Here is a 14,799-nt window from a genome sequence, read left to right on the forward strand (position 1 = left end):
TGGGCCACCCGTGCCCCCTCGTAAGAGCGTGAGTAAGCTGAGGGCCCTCAGGAGTATTGTGCAGACTCGCGCATTTCGTGAACGTATGTTGTTTGGGGTTTTTTTATAGAAAAAATAAAGCGACAAAACCCTATCCACATCCAATAGAAATCTCTGCATAAAGCAGAGTCGACTGTACGATTCCGACTATATCATGAGCATGTGTTAATGAATCACTACCAAATAGTGATGATATCAGGTGTACATATGCAAAGGCAAGTAAATTGTTCACCTGAACAACAGGGGGACACATAGTACAAGTCAAAATAAGGAATTGCATCGGACATCATTTTTGTCACTGATGCGTCAAATTTGGAAATGTTCTCCACATGTCTGCCATAAAACATTTTGAAACGTTTACTGAGGCCTTGAATGTTGTAACCTTGATCAAACAGCAACTTCTATGAAATCTTCTAGTCGTGTGACGTTCTTTGAAATCTTAGTCGAAAGAGCATGTTCGATTGTATCGCAAAAGTTGTGAAATGTAAACACCAAAGGCTGGAGCTGCTAGAATACTGCTCGACATGAAGGGAAAGTTGACTATTGGAAAGTTGAAATCATCCCTCTTGTCATACAGTTTTGTGGAGAGTGTTTTGCCACTCTGAATCTTTATGCATAGATCTAAATATGAAACAGATGAGGCTGTCTCAATGGTCGCTTTTATTTCTAGTTCAGGTGGGTAAATCAGTGGAAGAGAATTGGCGTTTTGATTCTTATTGAACGAAATCAGATCATCGATATACCTGAAGCTTAAGTTAAATTTCTTGGCCAAATTACCTTGTTTTGACTTTGCCAATCCGAGCAGAAATTGCGATTCATATGCATGAAGAAACAGATCAGCAAGAAGGGGAGCACAATTAGTCCCCATGGGGGATGCCTGCTTCTTGCCTTAATTCATTGAAACTCAACAGCAAGAATCATAATCGGAGGGAATCTAGGTTTCGAACCAACAATCCCTGTTCGATTAAATTGTAAATATCAATGGGATTAGTGTTACTTTATGTAGAGTAGTCATTTTCAGTATTAAAAAGGGGCGGAAAATAATCCTTTTCCCGCTAAGCCTTCCGACAAACATCTTGCAAAATCAAACAAAATTCAAATACATTTCTATTCGTATCTTGACCCATGTCATTGACTTAATCATAATCAATAAACGTGCTGTCAAGTAGCTCACGACTGGTTCGTGGTACAAACCACATTGTTCTTATAATATCAATGCACACATATACGTAATTTAACAATACTTACGCGATTCATGAAGTTTCGGGGCTGTAACAAAGACGAAAACAAACATTTACAGCAATATATTGATAAAAAGACAAACAATGTTCGACACATCTTCAAGAAGCATGATGTTGGTTGGTTGGTTGGTTGGTTGGTTGGTTGTTTAACGCCGCGCTCAGCAGTATTCCAGCTATATGACGGCGGTCTGGTAATAATCGAATCTGGACCAGACAATCCAGTGATTAATATCATGAGCATCAATCCACGCAATTGGGATACGATGACATGCATCAACCAAGTCAGCGAGCCTGACCACCCGATCCCGTTAGTCGCCTCTTACGACAAGCATAATCGCCTTTTACGGTAAGCGTGGGTTGCTGAAGACAGAAGCATGATGTAACACAGTGATTTTCACGAGATTTTGCGAGAAACGTGACAAAATGAATCAAACTGATGACCATTTTGTTCTATACATGTATACCACAATCACACACATATCCCCCGCACAAATATGAAATATATGCCACACGCTACATATAGATAACATTCAGTTGGCTTTTACTGGGCCCAGAAACTATTTCTGATATTAAAGGTACCTGGTTGTGTAATAAAAGGTATTGTCTCATAGGTCGAACGTGGCTTAAAAAACAAGCCTTGTGATTTGTAAAAATGTAAACGTGTTCATATGATTGTACAGGTGAAAAGTAAACAATTCAATGTTACTACAAATGCTACAGCTGCTACTGCTACATCTAGTTTAGGCATTCATCCCGGATGTCCATATCTTATGTAATAATGGCTACATTCAACACGCCATTCGATAGTTAATGTAGTTAATAGAAGTACGGTATGATATGAATTGCAAAAAAATTGATTTTGACGGAGTATTCAGCACAATCAACGGACATTACTACACCCTGTCGATGACATGATGTCACCAGCAAATCCTCGCGTATAAATCTTAAAAATGATTGTGCATGTTCGTTTCTATCATGTTAACTAAAACATCCCAAAATTAATGAAATAAAATTTACAAAATAACAATGTCTAAACATACCGGCCACAGGAACCGTATTAATAACTTATACAGTATAAAATGGTCAAGGCACATGTTTTTAAAAAAATGATACAAAACCAAATTTACTTACTTGCCACCCCTAGCGTCAGAGCAAGCACCAAGAGAGACAACATAACTGCTATCTACCCTCGCCGGTTCCACAGTCGCTTCCTCTCTCGGCCCTTATAAACCATCTCCTGGCCTTGAACTTTGGAATTTTCCCCCTGCACGGTCACTCGTTCCTCTAAAAAGCGCCTGTGCAGCAATCTGTGCCCCGCATGCACTTTTAGTTTACAACTTGTGCAATCAAAGGGCGTGTGTGAACCCCCCATTGTCGGGAGTCCATTCCGGACCACTCTCTATACCTGTCAGTCAAAGTTTGAAACTTGACATTGCGCGTCATTGTATCATCCTGTTATGGGTTATCTAGTTTGCTACAATGACTTGACAAGGCGCATTCTTGTGGAAATTACATTTGTCTACATTTTTACACACAAAATACGTCTAATTTGTATTTTCTAATTAAAAAAACAATGAAAATGGTAAGATAAAACCGAAAAACCGATTCGTTTGAGAGGAAAGGGGCAGCCGGTTAGTCTATAGATAGATAGATAGATAGATAGATAGATAGATCTTCAGATAAATCTTTATATTCCTCAACTTCATGAAGATTACAAGGAATACAGTAATAAGACAATATTTATAGGATAAGTGTGCATATATTACATATGATTATGCATGATTACATCAGAAGAAGTTTATATACTTATGTATCAACCCATTCTTTCCGTAAAAGGCGACTATGATTGTCGTAAGAGGCGAAAAACGGGGATCGGGTGGTCATGCTCGCTGACTTGGTTGATGCATGCCATCGACCCCTATTGTTAGGATCGATATTCATGATGTCAATCACTGGATTGCCTGGTCCAGACTCGATTATATACAAACCGCCGTCATATAGCTGGAATATTGCTGAGTGCTGCGTTAAACAAGAAACAAAACAAAAACACATGTATCAAATTGTTGTTTTTAGTGTAAATAAATGGTCAACAAGCATGTGTTATTTACAAGTGTACACTTGCTTACAGTATATACAGCCTAGTAGTTTAAGCGTTCGCTCATCATGCCGAAGACCCGGGTTCGATTCCCGACATGGGTACAATATGTGAAGCCATTTCTGGTGCCCCCCGCCGTGATATTGCTGGAATATTGCTAAAAGCGGCGTTAAAAAACCCATACTCACTCACTCCAATATATACATTATTTAATATAAGCAGCTTCGGATGACTTCATCCCACATTTAAACTGCACCACCAATATTTATCATGCTCTCTGCCCATATATTGTAGTCTAATTCATCTTCAAGTTGTTCAGGTGGCACGGGTGGCCCAGTCGTCTTAGGCGCCGCGATTCGCTGTGCAGAGTTGCGTCCCTTGGGCACGCCAGAAACCTATGATTGTGGGTTCGAATCCCGGTTCGACCCGATTATGTTTCTAGGTTTGTCAGCACCATACCCGTGCTCGTGGGTTTCTCCGAAGTGGTAAACGTCTGAGACCTGCATCACTTCGTGCTTTCCTCCAACATTAAGCTGAGACGCCGTGATATAACTGGAATAATGTAAGCGGCGTAAAACCCAACTCACTCACTCACTCAAGTTGTTCAGGTAAACCTCCGAGCAGAAAGGCATCATCATCTGTCCAAATTCTCACAAATATTTGAACATAAAGCAAATCAATGATTTTATCAAACATGATATTTCTTTCTTCTAATGTCTTTCTTTCGACATGACATGAAAACGTGTTTTACGATATCATTAGCAACTGTTCCACAAATACGTTCCTTTGATTCTATTGACATTGAACTAGTCCTGAAAAAAAAAAAAAAAAAAGATGTTCTGGTCTATCGAGAGCAGGTTTCCATGACCTATGTTCTCGTCCAGATCGTATTGGGGCGGTCGGGTAGCCTAGTGGTTAAAGCGTTCGCTCGTCACGCCGAAGACCCGGGTTCGATTCCCGACATGGGCACAATGTGTGAAGCCCATTTCTGGTGTCCCCCGCCTTGATTGTGCTGGAATATTGCTAAAAGCGGCGTAAAACCATACTCACTCACACCAGATCGTATTGTGAGATATCTTGATGGCGATAATCTGCTCAGAAACGCATTGTTTAGTAGCTAGCTGTAGGTGAATCTTTTCTTTCACCAGTTTTAACCACAATCGTTTCTTGGTGAAATTTGAACACACTATGTAATCATTAACCTCGTCAGACAAATCATATTTGGAGACAAGACGTACTACTTTGGTATCGTTATTACAATTATTTTCTCGAAATTTCGATCTTTTTCTCGTTATTTCGAGTTTATTCTGGTTGCTTCGATTATTTTCTGGTTACTTCGATTATTTTCTTATTTCGAACACTCAAAATTTCGAGCTTTTCTCATTATTTCAACTAATTTCACGAAATTTCGATATTTATTACTCGTTATTTCACTCTCTCACTCACTCACTCACTCACTCACTCACTCACTGTTAAATATACGCCTACATGTTAAATAAGTGGGACAATTCTAGTTCCGATAACTCTCCCTGGCCTTTGCCATATGGTAACCTTAACATTGTCTTTGCTTCGTAAACATCGCAGCGTCACACGTCACCACCGACACACCAGCTTACCATAGACACACATGTCAACAATACAATCGACATGACTAACATCGAAATGGCCTTAACGGTATATTTACATACCGGGATTAGCTCAGTGGAGAACATTTAATTTCAATTTCACGAATTTTTTATCTTGAATTGGTATGGTTTTGTTGTCTTTTGTTTGACGCGGAACTCAGCTATATTTCTAGCTGTGATGGCCTGTTTGTAATCGAGTCTGCATCACGTTATAAGCAGCGTTTCAACGCTGTCTTAGAACAAAGATACGCAATCAGCTTTGTTACCGATCCAGGCCGACGGATATATGTAGTCGCCTCGTACAAGTTTACGGCTATTGGGGACCTATTCTAACCCCATTGGTGACCAACTCGTGTTATTCCGGGACAAGCCGAATAGCGCTTCTTGCAGGTTACGGAAAGGGGCGAGTGGTGACGAATGATTCTAACCCGGAATTCCAAAGGGAAAGATGACAATCACAATAAGACATTTTGTTCAAAAATACCATCCCAATTGATTGTGTAATTACTGTTGTTTCTAGCAACCTGTATTTTAGATTATTTATAACATCTTTGTGAATTCCGGGGCAGAATAGGTCGATATGTTTGTCGCAAGAGCCATCTGAAATTATAACTAAGCGTAGAGAATGCGTGACCTGGCTGATTTCGTGACATTGTTCCCCGACGGCGGGTATCGTTGTTTGTCATCAAAGACCCAAGTGGGACAGGTTAAAAATTGTCCCCAGCAACCTATGCTGGTCGTAAGGGACGACATAATGGATCGGGTGGTCAGGTTGATGGCGTGTAATCGTCCCCCAACGGCGCGCGTCGTTGCTCACAATGTCAACTAACGGGAGAGGCGACTAACGGAATCGGGTGGTCAGGCTCGCTGACTTGGTTGATGCATGTCATCGTATCCCAAATTGCGTAGATCGATGCTCATGGTGTCAATCACTGGATTGACTGGCCCAGACTCGATTATTTACAGGCCGCCACCAACAAAATGGAATATTGCTGAGTGCTGCTTTAAACAGCAAACGAACAGAGAATTGCTTGGAAACCAGATCTTCAGACGGTCGACTCTTAAGTGAAACCTGCAATATCGGTTACAGTTTTCAAAACATTCAACGCGTATTTTAATATTTTACTGAGGATACATATTTTTTCACGATATTCCCCGAAGACACCATTTATATGCAGTATTTTTTTGTATCGCGAAACAGATTCGCAAGCACAATGTTAAATGTGAACTATAGCTATTAGTTGATGAGTTGAAAAACTATTTTATTCATTTTGAATTCTATCTGATGGCATTAACTCGCTCCAGAAGCGTCAAACTACCCCCGGGGTAGCCTTTAGGTAAAAGCGTTCTCTGATGCCAAAGGCAAAGTTAGATTCTCGTACATTGTGGGAAGCGCATCTCTTGTGTCCCACGCCAGGATACTGCTTGAATACTGCTTACAGCGGCGTAAAACAAAACTCACTCATGATAATGAATAATCTGTGAATTGGATAACCGAACTAGCGAAACATAATGATGCTATGAAGGTGAAGTTGTGCTGACCTAGATATGGGATCAACATTAATTGGTCTTAAGGATAAGATATAATACGGCTATGTATTATTATACCGTATTTCCTCTATTAGACGCCCGGGCTTCTATTTATTTCGGACAAGCCTTTGACTCGGCGTCAATTAGAGGCCCGGCGTCTATTGGAGGCCCGGCTTCTATTAATACTCCCATTTCACTATGACCACGAATGTCCCGAATCGTCACGAAATGGAAATATTTTGTGTTCGTAGATATCCGTATCAATTGATCGACCCGGCGTCTATTGGAGGCCCGGCTTCTATTGTTTGCACTGAACAATTGACCCGGCTTCTATTAGAGGCCGGCGTCTATTAGAGGCCCGGTGTCTAATAGAGGAAATACGGTAAATATATTGATGGTATGACGACAACATTGCCATTCAATTATATATGTTACCCTGTAAATAAAAGCGACAAATGCCTTTCAATTGCCACGTGAAATCTCTGCTATAAGCAAAATCGAGTGTACGATTCCGATTTTATCGTTTAGCTACATCTTTATTCATAGTTTACAGCGTGACGCGTTAAGGATATTACGTAAAGAGGTATCTCTCATTTTGGTCGAAATTGTAAAACAGGATCAGCACTCCGGTGCTGGAGCTTGTTCAAGTACACCAGTACTTCAGGGACTCATGTGACGGTACCTGTCAGTCACAGAGCCTGTGATCTCATTAATCACCCGTGAAAAACCTGAAAGCACTAGGAGCAGGGGTTTGTTGTGAGACTATGTGTCTGGTTTGTGTCACCGACTCTGACCCCATGACATCCGCGAGAAGCAGAAAGTGTGTGAACAGTTGGTCGCCAGTAACCTATTACTCTTGAGTAGAATAATAACGCTTATGTAAGGAGAACGTCTATATCTACGTAAATCTCATTATGTTTGATCATAACATTGTCCAGTTTAAAATTGCTTCGCATAAGAAGTTGATAGAAACAGTACTGTGTTTGTTTCTTTATTTGTTTCATTGTTTGTTAGACGTCGCACTCTAATATTCCAATTATATGACGGCTTTCTGTGAATAATGGAGTCTGGATCACACAATCTAGTGATTGACATCCTGCGCATCGATCTACGCAATTGGGATACGATGACATTCATCAACCAAGTCAACGAGCCTGACCACCCGATCACGTAAGTCACCGTAGTCACCAGCATGGGTCCCTGAAGACCAATTATCATCCAAAACTGGCTCCCACGGAAGATATGGGCTGCATTGTAAAGCGCCAATCGATGTACAGCGATTCGCCTTACAACAGTGTGCTAACTTTCAGCCGCTTGCAAGCGAAACAATCGCTGGCTGAGGTCGCTTCGTTCTCAAACCAAAATGGCGCCTTGGACTTGGACCGCGGAACAAGAAATTCTTGACTGGGAAATGAACAAGGGCAGCTTTCACCCCATCATCCTCAGTCTGCCCCACGTCTTCAAAGTAGTCATAATTTTCATCAGTTCATCAACGAGCCTCTTCTATTACGTTCTTCATTAAGGCAACCAAGCGGTAGTATTTTGAAAGTGCGCAAGCTCTTCGAACTGTTGCAGACCCCGGATGAGCGATTAATTTGCTGACTCTAAGCGATTCGTGGCTTGCTACGCGCCCATGGTTTGGGTGAGATCAAGCGATATCGCTGCAATGAAATTGCATCACAATGCTTTGCAGACCCTTGTGACGTCATTGGTTGGTGATGTGAGTGGATGACGTTTTACACCGCAGTCAGCTACAATCCATCCAGCAATATCACGACGGCATGTAAATATTAGAGTGTCCAGACACACCAATGGCTAATAGCATTTGAAACTAACTATACATGACCAGTGACCAGTCAGACATGTAACAGTTGTTTTGTTTTTTGTTCAACGCCACACTCAGACGAAACGATCCAGTTATTAACTTCATGAGCATCGATCCAGGCAATTGGGATACTATGAAAAGCAACCAACTAAGTCCCCGAACCTGACCACCCGAATCCATTTTGTCGCCACTTACATCCAGCAGAGGTTGCTGGGAACCTATATTCTTTCCCAGCATCCCCACGGGTATCAGTCATGTGACCACCCGACATGTAACATGTGACCTGACCGCCGCCGTGGTCTGGTGGATAGAGCATCGGCCCGGAGAGGGGAAGGTCGGTGGTTCGATCCTCTGGCCGCTTCATACCAAAAGATGGTACTTGTTGTTAGCCTGCCTGGCGCTCGGCATTAATAGGGCATTATAAGGGAATAAAACACGGACTGATCGGCTCGGAGTCAGTATACTGGTTCTGAAGGGGTGTTCATGTTAAACTGCGGCATGGAATTCAGTGGGCTAGCACTTTAAACCGGCATTAGTCTGGACTAGTACAAGCAGCCTCACACACGTGCATGCACGTCGCTAAATAAGTGCAATAATCTCGAATGCTGTCTGATGCATCAATGACACCGATAATAATGATTACGATGATGAATACACTGCAATGCAGCCGTCTGAAAGTTAAATCTCGGGTGGTCAGGTTTGGTGACTTAGTTGGTTGCATTTCATCTTATCCCAATTGCTTGGATCGATCCTTATGATGTTAATAACTGGATAGTTTGGTCTGAGTGTGGCGTTATACAACTGTTACATGGCTGACTGTGTCATCTGTCCCCGATGGCATGTATAGTTAGTTTCAAATGCGTTTAGTCATTGGTCATCTTCCCGAGGCAGGAGAGTTAACTGACTCTAAAAGTCCAGTTCCCACCCTTGCCGAACTAGGCACCAGTGGTTATTATGAGTTTTGTCGCTTCTGAGCCTCTCCTATGGACCAATCCGATTCCATCACTTGCATTTGTTTCAAACAAAATGGTGGCGCCCAGTCAAGACGATCTGATCGATAATCAAGATCTATTTTGTGATAAAACGGGTCTTACATCGCGAAGTGCATCAAATCACGTGAGCACCTTGATTAAAAAGAAGAAAATAACTGTTGACGAGTTGGCGGTGCACATGCTTGTGTGTGTGTGTGCTTGTACTAGTCCGGACTAATGCCGATTAATAGTGCTAGTCCACTGAGATACCATGCCACAGTGTAACATGAAGTCCCCACTCAGATACAGTATACCGACTCCGACAACAGGTACCATCTTTTAACGTTTTTTGGTATCTCCGGGCATACGCTCTACCACCAGGCCACGGAGGCGGTCTATCATTATTAGAATGTGACCCTGTGTTACTGCATGTAAGTTACTTCGTCATCGCTATCAATGATACCTTAAAATCTGTAATTACTTTGAAGTAGAAACAGGGTAAGTAGGTACTTTTGATGGGTTTTGTTCACTTTTGAAACCAGAAACTAAAATCGTGCCAGTAGAAAAGTAGAACATTTCCTTGTTCCTCAGTATTATTATATATTGGCAAATTGATCGTTTAACAAGTGGGGCGGTCGGGTAGACTAGTGGTTGAGGCGTTCGCTCGACACGCCGGAGACCCAGGTTCGATTCCCGACATGGGTACAATGTGTGAAGCCAATTTCTGGTGTCCCCCGTCGTGATATTGCTGGAATATTGATAAAAGCGGCGTAAAACCATACTCACTCACTCACCCGTTTAACAAGAAAGGAAAACACACTCTGTCAGTTCTGAAATTGTTTTAAAACCGTGTATCTATTTGTTGCGTAGTAATTCAACTTTGTTGCAGTGTATTAATGTAGTATGTGAAGCATAGTATGTTATTTAAAAAAATGGAAACACCTTTGTCGGCATGCAAACAGGAGAAGATAATGAGTTTGGTCAGTACTTGATTTGCCACTTAACGATAGTTTTTATCAAAATAATTTCATCAAAATCTTCAGTCATATATCCTGGCGAGCGTCATTCGGCGTCTGTGTTGTCGCGAAGTCTTGGTTATATTTTCTCTATGCCCTCACAATACATGTCACATTGATAATCGTATATGCACATGTATACTTTTTTTCAGATGATATGCTTCGTGCAGTGATTGTAAAGGAGTCGTCAATTAGTTTTCGGGTGTAAAATAAATTCAATTTGTGCCCAAAGATATTTTGAAATAATGTATGAAGTCAATTATCGATTCGTAGGCATTTACAATATATATATAGTCAAGATTTCGTAATTCTTACTCTTGACAGCCTTTAAAGAACAAAACAGGGAACCTGAACTCAGATGTACGTCCTTCAGCTTCCGTTGGTAATTTGAAGCTAAAATTTACACAAGATATTTCAGCTGTTTCGTACACAGTTACATATGTAATAAACTACCGATACTACTCCATTGATAATATTGGACAGTATAGTTGTCGGAACTTTAGATTCACAAATTAAAACTTATTATGCAAAATCTTTACACAGAAATTTCATATGCAACCTACCCTTTATAAGCATCAGTTTAAACGCTTTAAATATCTCTATGTAACTTATATTCTTTTTTTTGTTTAACGCCGCACCCGATCCCGTTAGTCGCCGCTTACGACAAGCATAGTCGCCTTATACGGCAAGTATGGGTTGCTGAAGACCTATTCTACCCCGAATCATCGCGGATACTCTATGTAACGAAAAGTTTTCGAAATTACTTCAATACCGGGGGGGGGGGGGATAAACCCGCGATAGCATACAAACTTCAGGCTGAGACAGTGTGAACGCGTGAACGTGGAATCAACGATTACACTGTTTACCTTCACTACACTTCACAGCAAACCTGGTTAACTCCAGGTCTTGGGGTTATCGAGTTATACACTAGCGGAAAACCCATATGAAACCCATACCCCCGACACCTATTTTGTGGTCACGATGACTTTAAACAACGCTTTCATTGATTAAGAGTTTTCACTTTAATCCAGTTTTCGAAATTAAAGGGGTGGGAACTGGGGCTTGCACCCCCAAACTATCTAACTTCTACAATTGTTTTGTGACAATGACCCCCAGACTTTCTACCTAATTCACTTCACCCTCCAGGCTTCGCCACTAAAAATGTACAGCACATAAAACCAATGTTCATGAAAACAGATTTAATAAATTTGTAACATCGAAATATATTGCTTTCATAACAATTAACAAATGCACTTCCCCCAAAGTACATATCTGTTTCAAAGAATGCAATTCTTGATGCAGATTCTTCCCAGCATATTTGATTTCATGATGTTAAGTTTAACATGTAACAAACGTCATTTCACATCAATTTTCTTTTTTCAAGAATGCATATCTTGATACAGAATTTTCAGGGCTTCTTTGAATTCATGTAGCTCAGCCTCAATCTTCTCGATACGGTCAAGGCACATGTAGAGCTCCTGTAACTTCGCTTGAATGAGGTCTCCGATCTTCTCGTATCCTAAGAACATGTGTTGCTCCAGGCGATTACATGCACTTTCCATCTACAAAAATATCATATGTATGTCATGCCGATCATATTTGTTCCTTTGCAATTTCTGTTAAATTGTGTAATAAAGGACACTATTGTGTTTGTTTATTTGTTGTTTATTTGTTGTTTAACGCGTCTCATTCCAGAAATATGAGGGCCATCTGCAGGGATAATTCCTTGTGCTGTTAGCCCCTAAATCTGAAAAAAGGCCCACATTGTCAAATACAATGGGGCATTTTAACACTGTGTTGTGTGGGCGTACCTCTGGCATGTTTGAAATTTTTATGTAAAGTCCCCATGTCAGTAAATTCCTAGAGTCTGGACCAGACAATCCACTTATTGACATCATCCAGGCATAGGTCCAGACAACTGGGATACTATGACAGGCAATCAACCAAGTCGCCAAGTCACTTACCACAAGCATAGGTTACTGGGGACCTAATTCTTGAAACTGTGTATTAATGTTGTCAATTTCATTTCTTTAAATTGTATATACAAAATGATTGTTGTTTGTTCAATATGTGTAATATGACTGAATATGTGTGAAATAAATATATTATAAGTATAATTGTGTTCAGTGCCCTTCTCCAACTGGGCCACCCGTGCCCCCTTGTGAATGTGTGAAGATGAAGTCAATCAATTAAAATTAAAATAAACAAGACTACTGCAGTAAACATTCTTTGAAATTAACCTGCTCATGTAGGGCTTTCTTGAAGTCGGAAAGTAGTTGCGTGTCTTGTTTCCTCTTTGAGTTGAGATCATCCACAACATGCTGTGCGCTGGCATAGAGTGACTCCCGAGTGACATCACTAAGGGCGTTTACCTTAGTCGTCAGACACTGCTGTGGAACCGGCTTTACACAGCTCATGGCGGACGGCTCCAGTTCTGGGCTGATGAAAGACATACAGTGTTATAAAAACCTACTTGAGTATAATTTCGCCGTTTCTTACCACATCAGGACGCAATATTAGGATATTACCATGTCCTATCGAAAATATAATTTGCTTTAAAACTTTAAACAATTAAAAACAGACAATTCGCATAATACACAAATGCAGATAGATCTTGGTATCTTGGATTAATAAAAAAAAAATCGGAAAAAAAATACATTTCAAACATTGTTCAGTGGTTGCAAATTCATTTCTTAACCCATTCTTCATTGAAACAATTAATTTTTACTCAAAATTACCCAGCCACAGATAAATATTTCTAAACTGTCGAGGGGACCCAAAATCAGCGATGATTAAATAATCAAATAAATTAACGACTTCAAGTGTAAATTACATAAAAAACAAACTCGGTATACTTTCTTTTGCCCCTCAGTTGATGTTTCAGTGATACTCTCGGAAATTGTTCAATGTGTCTACGCTTTCATACATCTAATGTATTGCTCTTGATGTGACACAATACAGAGCAAGCATGTCAATATGTGTCAAATCGTACTATGGACGTCTACACTTTTTGTTCTGTCACTGTGCTGTACGACTGTATCTCTCGACTAGGGCTGGGACGGGTAACTCGGGTACTCGGAGCGGGTAGGTACTGAGTAGGACCCGGGTACCCACAGGACTACCCGGGCCCGTGGTTAGTCACGTGATATATTATTTCATGACAAAAATTCACAATACAACTACATGGTTACACGACAATTTTAATTCTCTAATGTTCGCATTTCTTCATGACTATGAACACGTTCCTTCTGACTTATATATGTTTGAACAAAGCTAAAACGTCAATCAACTTCAGTGTATGCATGACCACATCTTTTTATACGTATATCTAAATACATTCTGCTAGGGCTACTGTCAAACTATTCCCTATCAGACATTTTGTACCTATCTCTTGACACCAACAGTTGGTACCCGGGTAGGGTCGGGTAATAGGAGTGTTGGTACCCGGGTAGTAAAATTGGTCCCAGCCCTATTCTCGACCCGTGTTGTATGAAACTTATCCCTTGCGCGTTTCAATCCTATGTTACAATATCTTTGTACACATATAACTTATGTCTAATGAAAATAACAAAGAAAGTAACGTAGATTTTTACACACGTACTTCGTCTGCTGCAACTCCATGCTCCGTACTCTGACAAACTTCCGTTGAAAACGGTGTCCGGAGCTCAGGTTACCGTTCAGAGTTATTGCCCCTTAACTTACCGTCTTTACTCTGTAAAACTCATCGGCTATTGTACCGCGGGATTGGGGGTAAGTACCCTTTTTGATGACGTATACAATTGTCAAATATTGTGTTTTTAATCAGAAAAGCCTGGCTTAAAATGGCAATTGGGAAAAATAGATATACTTTGTGAAATCCACTTGGTAACATTCGTATGAAGTAGATGAAACTAAAGAGCGACCACGAGGCAATGAAATAAAAAACGATTTTGTGGACACAGTAGATAGAATAATAGTTTGTTCCCAATAGCCCTTCCCTTTAACGATCGTGCAAAGCAGGATTTTTCTCATTTCAAATGGGCCTAGAAACACAACAGAATATTTTCGAACCCTCCCGTCAACCGCTTATAGTTAAACTACCAGGGCACTATTGCCGATGCGACCCGGGGTAGAAAAGGTCTTCAGCAACCCATGCTTTCCGTAAAAGGCGACTATGCTTGTCGTAAGAAGCGATTAACGGGATCGGGTTGTCAGGCTCGCTGACTTGGTTTATGCATGTCATCGTATCCAAAATTGCGTAGATCGATGCTCATGATGTCAATCACTGGATTGTCTGGTCCAGACTCGATTATTTACAGACCGCCGTCTTATAGCTGGAATATTGCTGAGTGCGGCGTTAAACAACAAACATCATGCATACACGCTCTTTCATATTTTCGGAACCTTGTTTCGTATGTCAACGTCAAGAACTGAGAGATTTTATGTACGCCTCAGATGGATGATATTTTGATTTACAC

The 14,799-nt window shown here is 40.8% G+C and overlaps 2 protein-coding genes across 2 annotated transcripts in view; both read right to left on the reverse strand.

Annotated features, from left to right (window-relative positions):
* LOC124114495 (vitellogenin-3-like) overlaps positions 1-2,540 on the reverse strand; it is a 42,425-nt gene extending 39,885 nt beyond the window's left edge. Inside the window, exons 1-2 of the mRNA XM_046475085.2 lie at positions 2,412-2,540; positions 1,288-1,308 (exon numbers count right to left, since the gene is read on the reverse strand). Coding sequence (XP_046331041.2) covers positions 1,288-1,308; positions 2,412-2,454 — 64 coding nt within the window. The 5' untranslated portion in view covers positions 2,455-2,540. The remainder of the gene's footprint in view (positions 1-1,287; positions 1,309-2,411) is intronic.
* An 8,986-nt stretch (positions 2,541-11,526) lies between these two features.
* Positions 11,527-13,982, reverse strand: LOC124114506. Its single transcript, XM_046475113.1, has 3 exons — positions 13,944-13,982; positions 12,583-12,781; positions 11,527-11,904 (listed from the first exon to the last, which is right to left on the reverse strand). The coding sequence occupies exons 1-3, from the start codon at positions 13,961-13,963 to the stop codon at positions 11,722-11,724; spliced, it is 402 nt and encodes a 133-aa protein (XP_046331069.1). The 5' UTR covers positions 13,964-13,982; the 3' UTR covers positions 11,527-11,721.
* Between the last annotated feature and the right edge of the window lie 817 nt (positions 13,983-14,799).

This window comes from Haliotis rufescens, unplaced genomic scaffold, assembly GCF_023055435.1.
Source record: "Haliotis rufescens isolate VD_foot unplaced genomic scaffold, xgHalRufe1.0.p SCAF_2, whole genome shotgun sequence".
Lineage (NCBI taxonomy): Eukaryota > Metazoa > Mollusca > Gastropoda > Lepetellida > Haliotidae > Haliotis > Haliotis rufescens.